Source organism: Nesoenas mayeri (genome assembly GCF_963082525.1).
Source record: "Nesoenas mayeri genome assembly, chromosome: 12".
NCBI classification, from domain to species: Eukaryota; Metazoa; Chordata; class Aves; order Columbiformes; family Columbidae; genus Nesoenas; species Nesoenas mayeri.
The window spans coordinates 18,387,052-18,405,435 of record NC_137547.1 but is presented as its reverse complement, the minus strand read 5'-3'; the positions used below and the strand labels follow the sequence as shown (position 1 = coordinate 18,405,435).

At 45.3% G+C, this 18,384-nt stretch overlaps 2 protein-coding genes across 4 annotated transcripts in view; one reads left to right on the top strand and one right to left on the bottom strand.

Moving 5' to 3' along the window:
- LOC308044820 (transcription initiation factor TFIID subunit 4-like) overlaps window positions 1-5,346 on the top strand; it is a gene marked incomplete at its 5' end in the record, with an annotated part of 133,471 nt that extends 128,125 nt beyond the window's left edge. For 2 of the 3 annotated variants that reach the window (XM_080351697.1, XM_080351696.1), the window contains one exon: window positions 3,730-5,346. In XM_080351697.1, the coding sequence (XP_080207823.1) occupies window positions 3,730-3,897 (168 nt within the window). In that variant the 3' untranslated portion in view covers window positions 3,898-5,346. Of the gene's footprint in view, window positions 1-2,239; window positions 2,309-3,729 lie in introns of all 3 variants that reach the window. The other variant, XM_080351698.1, reaches the window with a different exon arrangement.
- A 3,466-nt stretch (window positions 5,347-8,812) lies between these two features.
- KCTD15 (potassium channel tetramerization domain containing 15) overlaps window positions 8,813-18,384 on the bottom strand; it is a gene marked incomplete at both ends in the record, with an annotated part of 36,926 nt that continues 27,354 nt past the window's right edge. Inside the window, 2 exons of the mRNA XM_080352205.1 lie at window positions 8,813-8,968; window positions 14,839-15,144. Coding sequence (XP_080208331.1) covers window positions 8,813-8,968; window positions 14,839-15,144 — 462 coding nt within the window. The remainder of the gene's footprint in view (window positions 8,969-14,838; window positions 15,145-18,384) is intronic.

The following is an 18,384-nucleotide window of genomic DNA, read 5'->3' as shown; positions in this document are numbered from 1 at the left end:
ATGTTCTTTCTTAAGTGAAAGCACTTCTGTCTCAAGCAAGGAACAGGACACTTTGGGGAGGTGCTCGGTTTAATTTTCATACACCTGCTGCTGTAATTATTGTAATTTAGTGCACAGAGACATTATTACTTTCAGAGCAGTGAGGGAGTTTGTCCATGAAAACTTCAGGCGAGGTGTGTCTGTCCCCCCCGAGTGCTCCTTTCCAGTCGTGTTTAAACCTTTCAGGGAACAGCGATCGAGTGGGTGGTGGGACAGGGGTGGGCAGGCGCTGGAGCCGTTCGGCTCGGGGCACACGCTGCTCCAGCAGCCACAGGGGCTGCGGGGGCGCTGGCCAGGACTCTGGGGTGAGCTGGGGGTCCGTGGGGCCGGGGTGATGCTCGGCTGGTGAGGGAGAAGAGCCCCCCATGGAGGGTGCTGTGGGGAGGAAGGGGAAGGTCTGGGAGGCGGGGGGCGGTGTGTGATGGGTGGTGGGTGCTACAGGGTGTCTCTGGAGGAGGCAAGAGCTGACAAACCCTCTGTAGAGGAGCCAGGTTTATTGTGGAGGCTATTCTTTAATATTCCCTGTTTGTTTTAATGTCTCTCCAGTCACTATGAGCACCTGTTTCTTGGGCAGAGCATTGGATATTTACCTAGTGATCTACCAAGTCTTTGGGCAGCATTTTTGTTCTGCTTTGCCAGCAGCATGAGTTTCTCATAGAGGACAACCATGAAAACGGCAAACAGGCTGAGATGGGCAGCACAAAGCTTGCGTCACATCCGACAGAAATTCAGAATCGCTTCAAAATGCGCACGCTGAACCAATAATTACTCTGATTCTTCTTAAGCCATCATTTCAAGCTAGGTAGCTTCCAACAGTTGATTTAAGCTTGACAGTCCAGCACTGTTATTTAAAATACTGTAAGCTGTATATACATCAGCATGGTATATACACACCATGGTGTGTTCGCAGGTTCCTGTGTTTGATTGGAACTGGAGAGGTGAAGATGGAAGGGGATGAGAAGTTGCTGTAACTCATGTATGTGAGCAATCTCAAAATGAAGAGGCACTTCATATATACATTATTATTGTTTTTATCTGGTCTGGAACATGTTAATTTTGCCTTACGTTATAACTGGAAGTTCTCGGATACAAAAGCTAGGACTGAGGTGTGTTTGAGTGGGTGTGATTTGGTAACAGCGTGGGTGTGGCGGGCCAGGAAGTAAAGGATGTAAACAATTTACAACCGTTTATCTTTTTATTAGAGCTTTTATCTTTGTAACTCTTATTACTTGCCATAGATATAGACAGCACAGGGCTTGTTTGGGTTAATGGCAAGTCTGTCATGCTGATAAAAAACGTGATTTTTCTTGAGAAAAATCTCCATTACTTCCATTTCACTATTCTTGGCAATTAATTTTAACTATGCTTGCATTCATGTATATAATTAAAAATTGTGGCATTTAGTAGTCTACATTTTTTATATAGCATCTGCAGAATAATTTGGAGTACAACGCAGTACCAAGCAAATTGGTCTTTAATTTAAATTAGAGGTCATATTGACAGATATAAATTATTGTTCTGTCAGCTTCCAGATGTGCTTCTGTACTTGCTGAAATCATTCTTAGGATTTTTTGCACCTTGTAAAACAATTACAGAACACGATCAGGTAACTGATTGGCTTACAGGTGCAGCTGTGAATGTGCACAGCTTAACATTATGTTATGATGTTGCATTAAGTGTATTGAGTGTTCTTCCTACATAACGGTTCAGTATTGGGATCAATGGGACTTGCCCCATCTTAATTCCAGCTACTCTGTTCAAATAGGAAGCAGTTACATGTTGTAAATGTACCTCAACTAACTCAGGAAATGGTTTTATATGAAGAAAAATGTGAAAAATTAAGTAGCTTTCGTACTAATGTGTGGTCAGGATGTACAGGATGGTTCTAGTTTGGTGTGCTATGGACAGCATTTCTTACACATGTTTGTGTGTCACTGTCCAGGACGTGTAGTCACAATGAGTCTGAAATAAGTGTTACCTGGGGAGGGATGTACCATGTGAGGAACAGAGAGGAAAGAAGAATATCGTTGAGTCAGCTTGATTTAAGATAAAAATACACATGGTGGTTTCTTGGAGAGAAACAGCGGCCGCAGCCCTGGCAAAGCAATCAGAGAGCGGGGGGAGGCAGCCTGGGGTTGGGTGTCCCGCTAGACCTGCGCAAGGTAAAGAGCACGAGTTGAAATGATGCTGTTTCTTTTAGGAATGCAAAGCACTTTGGCATAAAGGCTGAATTCAAGGCACCACTAAATAAATGGACTGTGCGCTGGAGGTACATCTGGCTTCAGCATGGCCGAGCAACCCTTGCAGCTGCAGCACGTGCTGCTTCTATGAGCAGCGGGGTTAGGTGGTAAATCAATTAATCTATTAACAAAACTGCTCTACACTGGGCAGCAAAAACGGTACTCGAAGGTTGCGGCTTCTCCCTCTCTTGCCTTGCAAGCTCAGCCACACTCCTGTCACTACATTAAGCCTTCTGTGTTTGTGGTTATAAGAGAACAGGATTTGCCCCACTACTGTAGGTTAGTAATCAGATATAGGAGAAATAACATGACCGGTGTGGTTGTGCACAGTCCGACTGCTGGACCCAGGGAGAAAAGCAGCGGGGAAACAGGGCTGTGTCTTATTCCCCGTGCACCATGTGTTCCCCTACTATCTTTCAGTAGTAAAATTACACTTAACTGTGTTTTTAATGGCTAGAACCATGATCCTGGAGTAAGTATTTCCTGCGGAAAGAAAGGTAGGTTATTAAGAGCAGCAGTAAGTAAATTTGGAATCTTAAAAGTATTGAAAACTTTGCCAGATGTCTTAGAGGTTTGATAAATAATGTAAATCTTTTTAGAGATTAAACCCTATTTTTCTAAGTTAGAACAGTTTATTTTGTCAGAAATCAATTGGAATTAATAAAAACTGTGGTCTCCTAAGGATGAAAAAAGAGTTGAACGTGTGTGTGTGTATCAGGTTTCAGGTTTGAAGCTCACCAAGCCTGCAGAGTCTGTAATTACGGCCTTTCAGCTTCTAAATATTCAGATCACAGTGTTCTCAGGCCCAGTTTGGGGATGTTCTCTCCATACAAAAAGCCAGGATGAGCTATTCAGTAATTCAGTAGCTCTGAACCAATTTAAACAACCAAAAAATGATTTAGCCTAGCTTTAGAAAACAGTATACTAATGTTTATCATTGCATAACATCTGAGTGATTTAATTTCCCGCTTCTCAGCCGGTGTGTGCGCCAGGAAGGTCATTCAGCGTCTCCCCACACTGAGCCTTTGTCTCATTGACCCTGAGGAGAGAATCGGGGTCCCCGTGGGCCTTGCGGCTGCGGAGCACACTTTGCATCCACCAGCGACGGCTTTCTCTGCTGCAGAGAGTTTTATCCTCAAAAAGTTCCTGAAATTAAAGTGGTCAAATACATCTACAGTTAACACGGCTGCAGCGGGAGAATGGGCCGGCCATATTTGTCCCAAGCTGTAAATGAAGATCTGGCCTCACGTGTGTTTTCCCTTGAGTTTCTTTACTCAGGTTAACTTGGTGAGGCTCAGAAGAACAGAAAAACCCCCCTCACGTAATAGGAGGCTCACAATAATCCATTTAAGATGTTTAAAACAACCCAGCGGTTCGTAGTTGTAAACCCGCGAGTATATGGACGCTCCTTACTGTTGCAGGGCTTCTGACTTTGCTGTTCTCTTTGTAGGGCATGGGCATGTCCGGCGGGACGCAGGCTGGCGCGGGGGCTCCTTCGTCCAGGCAGTACGCACGGCAGAAAATAACGCGCGTAAACCTCAGGGACTTCATCTTCTACATGGAACAGGAAAGAGAAACGAGCCATTCTCTCCTGCTCTACCGAGCTCTGCTTAAATAAAGCCAAGGACTGTACTGATTTATCCATACAGAAGCTCAACTTGCATTGAAAAGCTGTCATTTTAATGTGCCTTCTATTTTTTTCAGAAGTCAATGTTCCAGTACTTTTGTTTTGTAAATTGTCAGACACACGCAATAAATTCCCTTTATGTAAAAAAAAAAAAAAAAAGAATTATAAAAAACAGATAAAGAAATGTGCAAAAGGTTTTAAAAGTGTTAAATCCACAGATACAACCAACACCAAGGTCTTGCTGGATTGGGCTGTTGCAGATGAGGCTGCAGGAGATGGCGGTGGGAGTTACGCAGATGCAGAGTCCGCTGCCCCAGCGCACCCACGACCTCGCCACCCTCTTAGGTTTGGTTTCCTTTATAGTTCTGATAGCGCTGTTTCCACTGACCTGTGGTTATTTTAGATGCATTACAATTGCAGTTCTCTGCACAGGAAGAGCCGCTGCATGCGCTCACAGATTTCATGTATTTAGGTGTTTAGCTTTTACCGCACAGCTCGTTTCCCGAGCCATCTGCTGAACCAGATCCTAAGCGTACGAAATCTGTGTGTTTGGGTCCCAGCTGAGTTCCCTTGACTAGCGTCCAGTTGTTTCCCGCATCTCTTCAACCTTTTGCACATTTGTAGCAGCTGGTTAGTAACATGAATCAAAGTTGGGTTTTATTTTCTAAAAAATATCTTAATTTATTTATTGCTAAGAGTATGGTTTAATGGTGGTTTTAAAAGAGAGAGTAAAGATCTTAGAGTATCTATATGGATTTTTAAAGTCACTGCAAAGGAATTTTTGGGGGCCCGTTCCACTCTCGGAGACCCAGGAGCGCGGGGTGAGCGAAGCCCATCGCCCCAGGGACTCCAAGACCCCCCATTGGAGGCTCATGGACAAGCACAGGGCTTGAAGCATAAGGCGGAGTTGTAAGTACTGAGTTGGGAGGAACGCTTTGGAACTGCTTTGCTGGGCTGGAGTTTAAGGAGCCCCCAGCAAAGTCAGCGCAAGTGTTTAAAACGGCCAGACCAGGGAGCAGGCGGGTGGGCACGCGGTGGTGCACGTCACACACAGCAGTATTATCGGTAACCACGGAAGGGAGACGTTTGCTTATTTATCTTTTCCATTTTTACTATGTTATGCTTGCCACTTTTTTGAGGCAATTTTTTTTTTTTTTAATGGGAAACCATAGCAAAAGCACAAATAGAACTATTTGTCCAATAGTTTTAAAAACAAAAGTTTTAATTATTTTTTAAGGTTTATGAAAAGCAGAAGAAAATTTATACTGCTGCTATTTAGCCAAAAGATTATTCATAAGGTATTTAAGGCCAGGAAGTGTAAAATTATGTTTTAAATGTATTGATAATTTGTACATATTGTTTATAAAGGCCTTGTGTTTATTAGAATTACGTTATTTTGATGATTTCTGTATATACTCGTAAATACCCCCAATTTGTGTGAAAACATACTCCCTTATTTGTACTTATTTTGTAAAGAAATAAAACGATTTACTAAAGTAAAACACATCGAGTGACATACAGTATTAATTTATCCAACAGGAATTTCACATTGTCTCGTAGTTCTTAAGCACTTTTCAGAAACATTTTGCATTAGGATATTAACAGAATACCCACAAAGAAATATTAAAACCAAATACTTCAATGTTTTGTTGTGCTGATAGTTATCCTTTGTCAAACATCTAATAAAATTGTCAACAGACCTCGATGCTATTAATACAGTGAATGAATGGACTCAACAGCTGCTTTCTCAGAGCGATGAGTCCGATGAGCACAACAGAACATCCTCCCTTTGCGTTCTGGCCGAAACGCGGGAGCCACGGGGTGTCACAGGGTGTCATGGGGTGTCACTGGGTGTCATAGGGTGTCACTGGGTGTCACAGGGCACACAGCAAGTGCCACCAACACCCCTGTTCTTCCAACCATGGTTTCAGTGCTCAGCGACGGAGAATCGGAACAATTTGTTCAATCAAATCAAGCGAAAAAACAGGCTGGGCTCACTTTTTGGCCTCATTAATAACTTGCTGGCTGCGCACCACAGCTTGACTGGAGCTTCTATGGTATTTTAAACCATGTTTTAGTGACATTGGGCAATGTTCTTAATTAAGTTACGTTGCTATGGTTTAAGGCCAGAAGTAAAAATTCAACTCAGTTTTTGCTGATATTGTTGCCTAAAAAGACAGGGAAATAAGTAAGAAAGATATAAATGAAACTGTAACAAACTTTAAATAAGTGACCTTAAGTTACTAACTAAAAGAACAGGTCGCAGCTTAACTTCTTTTTTTTTTTTGAAAGGCATATTTCTTCTAACAAAGTGATTGTTTCCACATGTCTTCCTTGCCTTGGTGCTGTTGTGCAGTCAACGCTGTGATGTCATGGCTCAAACTTTCCGTCTCGGATTCACATTTAACGCGGCGGGCGCAGCCTGGAACCCTTGGTGGTGCCGCCTTAGCGAGCTGCCCCGAAACCAGAGCCGCTTTATTGAGCGCTAAAAACCAACCGTGACCACCAAACCGAGCAAACCCGACCAACCACAAACACTTGCAGCGCTGTTCCGTGTGCGCCGAGAAGCACCGGTGGGTCCCCGGTCCCGGTGCGAGGGGCAGAACCGGCGCCTGTGATGGTGAAATGTAAAGACGTGGTGACCGCCTTTCCCCAGCCCGGAGGTACCGCAGGGAGCGGGACCATCAGCAGCGCCCGGTCGCTGCCGGTGCCGCCTCTACCTGCGCAGGAGCGGGAGGAAGAGCACGCAGGGTAAAAACACGGAGCTACACGCGTTATTTGAACTTAAAGTGAACTCAATGTATGAAAGTAATAAATAAAACACCTTTTCTTTTTCTTTTGTAAGACACGGCTACATCAAGCTGAATGGAGCAAAGGGCTGGAGGAGACGGGATCGGAAATTCTCACCTCTTTCAAACAACATGGGAGATACAGTGAGTGTTCCACCCTACTTGCTTATTTTTGATCATTTACTTTACAGAAATGTTTATGGCATGAAGTACTGTATAAGAAATGTGCATACACAAATACATGACAATTATACGTTAAGTTCTTTACAATATTAAATGTATAATATACAATTCTACAGATATCTTACATACAAAGGTGGGTGTTGCGCCATATATTCAAATATGGCAATACCTAGCAACTTTAGAATGTCATACAAGTATAAAACCACAAAATAAAATAACTTTACAACTCTTTTAAAGTAGACAGGTTTGCTCAAAGGTTCTGCTAAGTTAGCAGGCCAGTTCTTATCAGCTGAGATTTCTAGAAGAGGTTTCTGAGTTGGGTGACCAGGGTGAGCAAACCTGCAGAGGTCTGATTTTCCATGGACAGGTATCCAGCACTTTTCCAAAAATCAGACCCCTGCCTAGATTGTACCTCGGATGGTCAATACCGCTCATCACTTTGGAAAATATTAGTCCTAGGCTTAATTTTTAAAATTTTACCTGATTGTAATTGATTTGCCGTTAAAGAACTGCTAATTGTTGACCACTTCATACTCTGTCCCTTGTTCTGTATGGCCGCATTGATGCACCTAAAAAGAGTTTAATTGAAAATTCAGCATCTACAACAGTATTCTATAAATTAACGTGGGAGAAACTAAATTGTGATTAAGACATGAATTAGTTACTGAGGACCCAATCATGCTAAAGAGCAATAAAGAGGATTTAGCAGAAGGCTGTTTATAACCTGCACCTGCGAACACGGTGCTGTCTCCTGAGTTAGGAAGCCCACGAGTCGGCGTCGCTGCTGGTTGGGGCAGGAGCACAGTGGGCGCCGGCAGAGAAACTACACAGATAGAGGGCAGCTACAGAATCGGTATTTTAATAATAGTTTAAAATAATAGAGAAAAACAATCTAAACAAAAGGTGGCCTGCTCTCACCGGACAATGGCAGTACAGGGTTTGATCTTTTTGCAAAAACTCCAGACCCGTAAAGAGTGGTCTAGTCCAAAATTCTTAACGTTTCCTCCGAAATGTGGGCTTGTAACAGGGGTAGTGAATGAGGAACGAGGGGTGGCAGATCTTGCTTGGCAGAACTGCGCTTCCTTGATGATGCGAAACTCAACAGTTTCCGAGGCAAAACAAGACTGATGTGAAGAGAACTACAGCTCCACGTTCAGGACACGACCCGTGGGTGATGGTGGGCAGCATTTGATTTTGTGCTTCCAGATCCCTACTTTTGCAAATATTGCCATCATCGGTCTTGTCAAATCTTTAGTCGCTTTTTTTGGTTGGTTCGTGTGGGGTTTTTTAAGCACCGAGCACCAGTTGACTACGAATCGGTCCTTTTCTGATTCTGGATTCTGTCCACAGAGAGATATTTCAGTTGGAAATGTTGTATAAAAATAAGCCATTTGCTAGCATGAGCGAGTACAATCACAGAAGTGTAACATAATGTATGGAGGTGTAAAGCACGTCTGATATGAAGGAGGTGCGGCTGTCAGGGAAGATTCTCAGTGCAGCTTTTAGTACCGTCTGACTCTCAGAGGTGCCCACTTCACGCGTCACAGCATCGGCTGTTGCTGGCAAGGCCGTCAGACCCTTTCTCCTGCTGATCTATCCAAATTGCGTTCATTAATTGGTCTTTCTGCAGAAGTCCAGTCTCGGGTCAGGCGTTTGTGAAGCTTCGACTTGCTCACCAGCGCAGCTGTTGGGCCCAAAGTACGTTCCCAGCAGGCCTGGGATGCTGAGCATGCTCAGGAATTTCATCGTGAAAAACAGACAACTGGTTTTTCAAATGCATTTCATGGCTGGCGATGTGACAGGTAGTTTGAGAATACCACTAATTGGCAACATAAAGTCAAAATCCGTTTGCTAATACTGTTTTGCAAATCCTTAGTGTTTCACATAAGGGACTATTAAACACTTCTACGGTTACAAAGGAGTACGGGTCGGGTCTAGTCCAGGGGCTCCTGTTTTATTCTGATGGTTGGGGTAGGTTGTGGTCGTCTGTCTTCGCGACACAGCACGTATTCGCTGAACTGAGAGGAATCCACCCCACCACCACAAGAAGCTGCCACGTTAAATCCCTTCTGAAATAATCTTTCGAGCACCTGTAATGTGGGGAAAAAAATCAGGTTAATGTTTAGCAAATTTTAGTGATAAAAGCATTCAGGAGCACTGGCTGTAAATGATGGATTTAGTCTTTCGAGTCCTCGTTGAATGAATATTATTCAGCTATAATTCTATAACTTATTCTTAAATGACTACACTGTGATTAAAGTCTCGCTCTCAGCAAACCTCTGTAGAAAACAAAAATTAATCAAACAAATAAGCACTCTGCAGAACAGCTTACTACTTTATATAGGAAAATCCTGGACTGTGGTGATATTGATGTTATCTCTTACCGCTTATAGAAAGCAACGCTGGTTTTGAGTCATAATAAAAACTGCCCATTGCTCATTAGTAATATGAACAGTGTTACAGAATGGGGCTGAAAACGCTTCTCAGCTCTTCCTTGGCAGATGAAAATGTCTGAGAGTCTGGGTGACGCTTCCACCAGATCTGCATGGAAACCGCAGCTGTGATTGTCCCTCGCAGGAAGGGAGCGCGGCTTTCAGCCACGCGGGGCAGGGACGGGACGCAGCCACGACGTGGGCAACAAGGAGACGTTCTGGCCCAAGAGAGGTTAATTTGTATTGCGCGAATATGTATTTTCTCTTTCTCTTCCTAAAGAAAAGTTGGTGCAATTTAGATGCACAAATTTAAGGAACCCAGAGGCAACTTTAATTTCCAAGACTGTCACACAGCACATCACCCCAGGACATACTGATCTTGGCTGTATGATAGGGGCCGTGTTTTCACATGGGTGAGCGTTTTGATATACGGTTTCCCAGCAGAGCAGGACTCACACAGACTTTTCTCGGCGTTAGGTGAGAGCAGACGCCAGCTCCACCTGTGGCAGATCTGCAAAGCAAGATCCATGGGAGGAGACGCCGGGCTCCATCTATGCCGCGGGCAGCAATCCCGAGGCCAGGGCAGCGGTGCTGAGGCCAGGGCAGCGGTGCTGAGGCCAGGGCAGCGGTGCTGAGGCCAGGGCAGCGGTGCTGAGGCCAGGGCAGCGGTGCTGAGGCCAGGGCAGCAGTCCTGAGGCCAGGGCAGCAGCCTCGGAACGTGGTTCCTGTCTTCTCCTCCACCGCCCAGTGCCACCAAGGGCAGCAGCCTGTGCTGTTCTGCAACAGCCTCACCCAAGGCACCACGACTGCTGCTACAGCACGTGTGCCCACTGCGCTGGGAGGTGACCGCCGTGATTTACTAAACCTGATGAAGCTGGTAACACCAGCATCCCCACATACCAGGCACCATGACAGGGACTAAGCTGTGTGGACGTATCTAAGCAATATACCCAACGTTACATGAAGTCAACTCCTACGCTTTAACGGGTTTATGTCATAGAACGAATTTGCTTTCTTTTTTGTTTTTCCCAGCCCAGTGAAGCACTTCAGCAGCTCCACCTACTGCAGTAATACTTAAAAGCCTCATGTTCCAGGGCCGAAGCCGATGGTGTTGAAGATGTGCACCCCAGACCCGTGCCCTCGCACACAGACCCAGGTCAGGCCGCAGTGCGTTTCCTGATGTGCTTTGACTGCATGTTGGCTTTGCCTTCTCCAGAAATATCCATCTGGAGCCTTTATTAAAGGTAACTGATTTCAAAAGCAGAACTGTATCCAACTGCATGTGGTGCCATAGTGCAGTGCAAGCCATGGCAGCTTTTGCTGGTTTTAATCCCTGGGAACCCTCCTTTGAGGTCGCCTGTGTCAGCCATCTGCGTTTTAATCCGTGGTTCGGGTTTCTAGTGGTCACTAAAACCTTGTAGCCGGTACCCTGTTTGCTGAGCACAGGCGAAGGAGAGGAGCTGCTCTAGCACAGCTTTGCTTAAGCCACGCAGAATCTGCTGGAAATCAACTTGCCCAAGGAGCACTGCCTGGCCTTGGGACACAGGGGCTTATGTTCTCAGAAAGTCACATCTGCCAAATCCCACTGACTTTTGCCCTGATTTATATCTACTTTATACTCTAAGAAAGTTGTAGAACTGAAAGACTGAAAAAGCACCGCAGCGTATGGAAGAAAAATGGACCTCAACAAATGAAAAGAAGGACAGGGAGACTGTGTAATCAAAATATATTTGAGAGAGAGAACGCTTACAGCTCTCCTGCTTGTCCAGGCTGTAGGGAGCCTGTAGGACAGCAGTGGGGTGCAGACACTAACACTCGTTCCTGCCTCCTGGCAGGAGCTGGAGAGGGAAGAAGGAAGAAGACGTCACCGGACTGTTTTGTGCATCCCTGTTCCTAGACCTGGCAAGATGAAGACGAGAGGCTGCAGGAAAGGAGGTTTCTTCCATTTAACTGGATAGCGAAAGAGAGGATTGACAGGTAGGATTTCAGATAGAGACGTGACTTCAAAATCTTGCTAAAAACTTTTAAAAATCAATTTGCTTGTAAGACAAGACACGCACGGGGGTGCCCTTGGCTTGCCTCGGTCCAAAGCTACAGAAGGCTGCATGTTAATGTGGGGCTTTTCGTTACCGAGCCGGCTCTCTGCAAACACGCAATCCAGGTAGACGTTACACCTTAGAGCGCCGCACGCAGAACAAAGCGATTCATTTCTGCTACCGACGTGCTCGGAGGACTACACTGCAGGCTATAATATAGCGTTAAAAACCTTGGGATCATCAGTTTTCTCAGCAAGAAACAAACCAGGCCAAATCCTGTAAACAATGCAGAGAATGTTTAAATACTGTAGAGTTGTAAGTGTAACGCGGGTGAGGTTGAGGTCAGGTCTGTGGCCAGAGCTGCTGCCATGTGCGCTCAGCACTGGTTTGTATGCGCCGGTGTGTGCTGGAGACTGAGCGGCGTGTGGAACACGAACTGATTTAAATGCCGTTTAGTGAATTTGCCTCTATGCATGTTGCTTTTTCTGAAGGTAAGATACAGACAGGGGAACCAGTGAGTGTCTCTGAATCAAATCAGAGCTACTTTTCTGTAAATCTCCAAAGAGAATATGCCAAAAAGTAAATGAGTATCAGCTGTGATTCTCCTACATATAGAGAGGCACACACACAATATTAAATAGAGGATTTGTTCTAGGATTTAATATACTCTGTCTTCCAGTATTCCAAGCGCATCTGATTTTGTTGGAAGGTTTTCGAAATAGAAACATGATACTTTCACTTATTGCATTACTTTTAAATTTTGCAGAATACTAATGAATATATTCTAAATTACGAAGACTCAATGTTCAACATAGACAAGCATTGCAGGATTTTCTCTAAGGTAAGCTTGTGTATCTCACCAGAACCTGTTGTAAGGAGTTGAAAAAGCAGTGTCAGTCTTAAGAAAACTCTATCACTTATATGTAATTACAAATGGGAGTGAATTAAGAGCTATTGTATATTTTTTTGCTGCCACTACCTACTCCATGTTGACATTCTGTGTTTTATATGCACAGTTCTTGTCACAAAACATTTGATGAAAATATTTTCCAAGGATTGAAAGAATTTGTAAGTATTGCAGTTGTGCTACCAAATTCATGTAGCAGGACACACAGGAAGAGAAAAATGATGTATCTCAGCAAAGAGCAGGCAGAGTTAACCACATCGCTCTGAGACTCTTGGGCAATCATTCTGCTCTTCCAGCCACCATCCCTTCGAACCCAGCTCCCTCCAGTGTATGCCTTTACTTCACTGTTCTTCCAACTGCTGATGTAATATTGTTTTGCCAAAAAATCCAGCGAAGGGCAGCGCCTGTGTCCTGACCAAAGTCCATCAGAGCCAGTGATAATTAGCAGCTGATTTCATCAGCCTTTGGTCTCAGAAATGCATCATTTTCCAGAAAGTGTTTGAAAACACTTTCTATTAATTACATAGTCAAATGATGTAATTTAGTAAAATGATGTAATTTAATAATAATATTTAGTCTGTAGACTCTTTGACAGAAATCTTTTTTCACAACATAAACCTGCAAAGAGACTCTTTGATTCCGCCTAAATTTTGACTGAATTCAAAACACATTCAAATAATCACAATAATCAGCATTCAGCTTTTCCTACAAGCACACATTTCCTACCAGTTGGCCACTCCGGACAGAGCAGAGCCGGGTGCTGAGCCAGGTGCTGAGCCACGTGGGCACCCAGCGCTTTGGCTCGTGCGGCTCTGAGCCCGTCCGTGCCTCGCACTCACCCCTTGGTCTTTTACTTCTGTAATTCCTTGCGTGCACCTCCCTGCGTGCCATGCACAGCGTGGCTGAGACACGAACACGCTGCCCCGTCCACCCCCTCAGCTGCCGCCTCCCCCAGCACTGGGATGGATTTGGTGCTGGCCCCACTGCCAGCAAACCCGTCTGCCTCCCACCCCACTGCAGCCTTCTCGCTTTGGGGCAGCCCGCTCTGAACCTCGCCAAACGCGGAGTTGCTAAGGACTGTGCAAAAACGAACCACAGGCGCTGCACTGTTGAAGTTCAACCCAGTAAAACACATGGGAGTCTTGAACCCCAAATTACCAAAGCGAGCTGGTTTTCGAAGTGTTTGAGGCTTTGTGTCTGTAAGCGCAGGGTGCCCCAGGGAACGCTGCCCAAGGAGGGATGTGTGGGTGTCAAATGCAGGTCAAATGCCCCACCACCTCCTTTAGCCTCCTCAAGGATGGAGGAACAACACAAGCACAGCACCAGCTCATCTCTCCAAAGACCTGCTGGTTTCTTTCCTGGCTCTTACACCTCTTTACAGATGGAAATGCTGCACTGCAGGTATGGTACGTGACTGGTGTGGAGGGGGCTGTAGGTCAACACCTGGATATAAGGGCCACGGCTCCATCCACCTTTACGTACCCTGGTAACTGCAGACCTCCTAAAGACGTGGTCAGCTGGCAGTCTGGGAGACGCAGGCGCCTCAGCCAGCTGTGCAGTGACACTGGGGGGAGGCAAGGGCCCCCTTGCCACCGCACCCCCTCCCCAGCTCCTCAGCGAGTCTCTGCTCACCAAGGCCAGCAAGGCATTTCCCACAGCCCAGCGACCAGCTGCAGCCACGGCCCGTCCGCAGGGAGCAGTAACTTAGGAAATATTCCCCTATCGGCTGATTCCACTTTCCAAAACACAAGTATTCTTTGCAGCTTATTTTAAAGGCGTGCATGCAAAAACCCAAGACCTCTGTTTTGCCCTCGTTAAGGCGCAATTTAACAGCATCATCAACGCCGTTGCTTCTCCGCAGCCCAAGGACAGCCACAACACCCCGGCTTTGGCTGCAGTGGCGCTGATCCCTTGTGAAATGGCATTTCTTGCCCACAAGGCTGCTGCCTAAACACAAGCCACGTATTTATTTCCGCTACCATCCACCTATCTGTCCAGTTATCTTCTTTTGTTTCATATGTTTAATTTTAAACCTAATGTCAAAACTCTGAGTATAAAATGAAATACATTTTGTTTAAAATACTCTGGGCAATTTTTATAGAACATCCTTTTGAAAAAAAAAAAGAAGTGCAGAGATCAATTTTTTTAAGTCCATCCTGCAGGCACCATCATTTAATTATGAGTGAGACATAAATTATGCATTTACACATTGTTGCATTTTCTATAAAATGGTGTGGAGATTTTTTTTTGTAGTTTTTGGAACTCTCTCTTTCTTCCTGGGGGCACTTTGGAGGGAAAAAAAAACTGCTGCAGGCTATACATTGATGAAAAAATTAGCATTTATCAGTATAACACCATTATGAGACCAGCATGGCACTAACATACACAAAACCTAAATCTATTTTTCTGCTTAGACTTAGGAAAACCTGAAAGACTGTGATCTCACCAGGCAGAAAATGTCTCCTTGCAGTGTAAGCACTGAAGGTAATTGGGCAGAAGCAAATAATTTGCATATAATTGAACAAGAAACAGTAAAAAAACACCCACCCCAGCAAATAGATGAGCCAGCACCAAAAGGCCATTACCTGCACTGAATTCAACCGGCAGTATCCGTTCAAAGGAAACCTAATAACATGGGTCGGGTCCTGGTTCCAGCCTGCGTTTACGGAGTTGCACATGACATCGCCGGTCTCCGGGAAGATCTCTTCTATTAAAGCTTTCTCCCCGCTCAATGCAATTCTTTCCCCCAGATCTGGAGTCACTCTTACGACCAAGCAGTCACAAGGCTGGAAATGTTTCCTTTGTTCTTTCTCTTGTTTCCATCGCTCAAGTTCCTTAATCATAGGCTGCAGCTGGTAATACTTTGCTTCTTCATATAAAAGATTAAAGTCCTGGGAAAAAAAAGGAAAAGAGAGAGGGAGAGAGAAACTAGAAATGCTTATAGTTCTCTGGTAAAAATGAGTATTGTTCCTGTTTGACCTACTTAGGCTTATGTATTGTCAGCAAGAGTGCAAAGGCAACAGGTATCCACGTACTTTGTCTTCGTCTTACACCTACACAGAAAACCACACTGTGTTAGTGTTGAATCTATTTGAGCTGAACATAAAGTTCCCATTGCCCTGAATTATTCTTTCACTTACTATCCCACAAGCTCAATGCCAGAAGGATTTACTTTTGGATTAAGAAATGAAACTAACTGGCTGCAATATGCAAAGGCTGCTGATGTAAGAGGAGATGTCCTGAGCCCTAATCTTCGCCCTTGGCCTCAGATTTTCTCTTCTGATCTTACAGCAGATCTCGGGATCCGCTGTCACCTCTTGCACACGTTACGAGACAGAGATGTCAGTTCAGCTTCACTTCTCACCTGTCTTTGCTGAGTCTGAAATTCAGCTGCAGCAGCTCAGCTGCTCCCTGCATTTCATGATTATTCATGTATTTCAAGCGTACTTTGGAGCCTGGTAAGTCATATGGAGGCAGTGACCATCCCGCTGTCTAGGAGCTCAGCTGTGCACTCCAACAACTTAAAAACCACTTCTTCCCAGCCATTTGTCCATCCCCTCAGTTGGGCTTTGTGCAATTCAGATTCCCCATTCAATCAAATTCCCAGCTCACTGATTGAGATGTCGTCTGTGCATCCTCTTCGATAACTTTTCATCAAATTTCCAACAGATCTTCCTACCTCAGCTTAAACACACGAGTATGTTGAGGCAAAGGGTGTCAGCAGCCCGCGGACCCAAGGAGGCAGCAATGCCCACCAGACCAAGCCAGAGAAGAAAGAGAGGGGGAAGCACCAGGGGTCACACCAGCCCCACCACCTCCTTTAGCCTCCTGAAGGATGGAGGAACAACACGAGCACAGCACCAGCTCATCTCTCCAAAGACCTGCTGGTTTCTTTCCTGGCTCTTACACCTCTTTACAGATGGAAATGCTGCACTGCAGGTATGGTACGTGACTGGTGTGGAGGGGGCTGTAGGTCAACACCTGGATATAAGGGCCAGTTCTCTACCACTGCAATGCCATGACATAAAATGACTTGAATCCTTTAGGCTGGAAAGAAGGGCATGACCAAGAAGTAATCAAAAAATGGGCACCAAAATGACATGGAAAATAGCAGCAGCTCTGCTACTCCAGGACTCAGGGACGAGGGGGAATCAAAGGCCAATGAATGTGCAACACAAAAATGAGCGACTCTTCATAGTGGCTTGGACTTAACCTGTAAAATCTGCTGCTCTGCAGAACCAGAGCAGTTAGCTGTGTTCAAATTGGGCAGCGCAGACCCACTGCAGGTAGTGGAGAGGTGCTCCTTCACCCCAGGGCTGCCTACAGCCTGGAGACGTATGAATATTCACAGTGACACCAGCAAGGTTACCAAAAAAAGAAAAGGTTACAAAGGGGACACACAGTCCTTCACAGCTCTTTGATGTATGTTAAGGCTGGGACAACATGTGCACCACTAAGGGAGGAAAAAAGGACTGTAGAAACAAGAGTGATAAGACCAAGTGGGAAGAAATGAGGGGAACAAACACACTCATATGAAGGAGATGGAAGATGGAAAACAACACGAAAATTAAAGAAGCAGCCTTGTCCCCTGATGGAAGGTATTTTTTCCCCCTCCCCAAAATCAGCACTCTGCTGAACCATTACTGCTTTTCTGTGTCCACTGGCAAAGCTGGTTACTTAGCATAGGAGGGGTTTAAACCTATGGGGATCAGTGGCCTAAATTAAAAAAAACAACCTGTCCCAAACTTTCTGAAACCTTTGTGCAGGACACAGGAGCCACATAGAACACTGCTCAACTGCAATTATTAGAGAGGTGTGTGCGGGGGCATATTGGACGCTCACTGGGCATCTGCTGGTCGCACGTATCTATTTTTTGAGCAACAGAAAACAGGTAATGCTAAGGAAAAAGGCAGTGTAATGCTGTAGAGTGAACCGGAGCAGCCAGTGCTTACTGACTTCACTGGGCTTTGGACTAGGCTGACAGCATCCTGAATCATGGGAGGTCAGTGGTCCAGCAAGAAACCAAGAAAAATCACTTTACTCCGAAGGTGACTCCCAGCAGCGAAGATCCCTGCTCAGGGGCAGGGTGCCTCTCGCTAGACTGACAGGGGAGATGGACAGTCCAGCCTCTGGTTGTGCTGCAGAGCAGCACAAAAAACATTCATGAGCTACCATGAGCCTTCAGCTTCTTGTGGCTGTTGTAGGAACTAGTGGGGAAGGTCTGTCAGGTCACCCATAAAAGGGAGCAGGTAGGCAGGTGGGATGCACGCAGCCTTTCTCCATCCCCAACTGATGGACAACACATAGATCTCAGGGGAAAGGTCAGCAGATATTTCAAAGATGCAGCTTTTTGCCTATCACAGAATAATCTTGGGCTTGTTATTTGGTAGGAAAGCTTCTCTTTCTGGTGGATTTCACCTTGGCTGAGCTCTGCGGTCACCTCTGAGGAGGCTGCTGTCCTCCTGGGGAGGAGAGGGGCAGTGTGACTGCAAGGCCAACTGTGCTGCTGTTCCCACGTCAGTGCCAGCGGGTCAGCATGGATCTGCTAACTGCAGAGAGAAACAGCCAACAGAAACCATAACACCGTGTCTCCCATGAACCTGATGCTGTTCTCTCACTATTACAGAGGTCCTTTATTTTTATACCTAATATTGACTCCTGAACAGGCTGAAATCACTCTTTCTGCCCATTTTTCACATGTTATTCTTTGTTTCTATGAAACAACAAACTGTCATCCTGACTCAATGTTTCTTTTATATTTTCCTGCTGTGAAGATCTGACTCCTGGCTACGAGAGAAAGTTGCTCACTTCGAGGACAGCTGCACCGTTTGCTAAGGTCAGTTTGAGAGCACTTACAATCAGATGCAAGCGCACTGATTTTCGAACAGTATTAATAAATCAGTGTGCCAGCCTTGTGGCTCCAGTGCTACAGGTGACCTCTATAATCTATAGGAAACACAGATGCCCTATGTGCTTGTGCTCCTCCCTTCCTTAAGATGGAGTAATAATATATACATTGCCTACATCTATTTTTGTTTGAAGATCCCTAACCAGGGTGTGGCAGTTGCACATCCCCCTGAGATCTAGAGTCTTCAATAGGGCAGTTGATGGCTCCTTAGCACCTTTTGTGC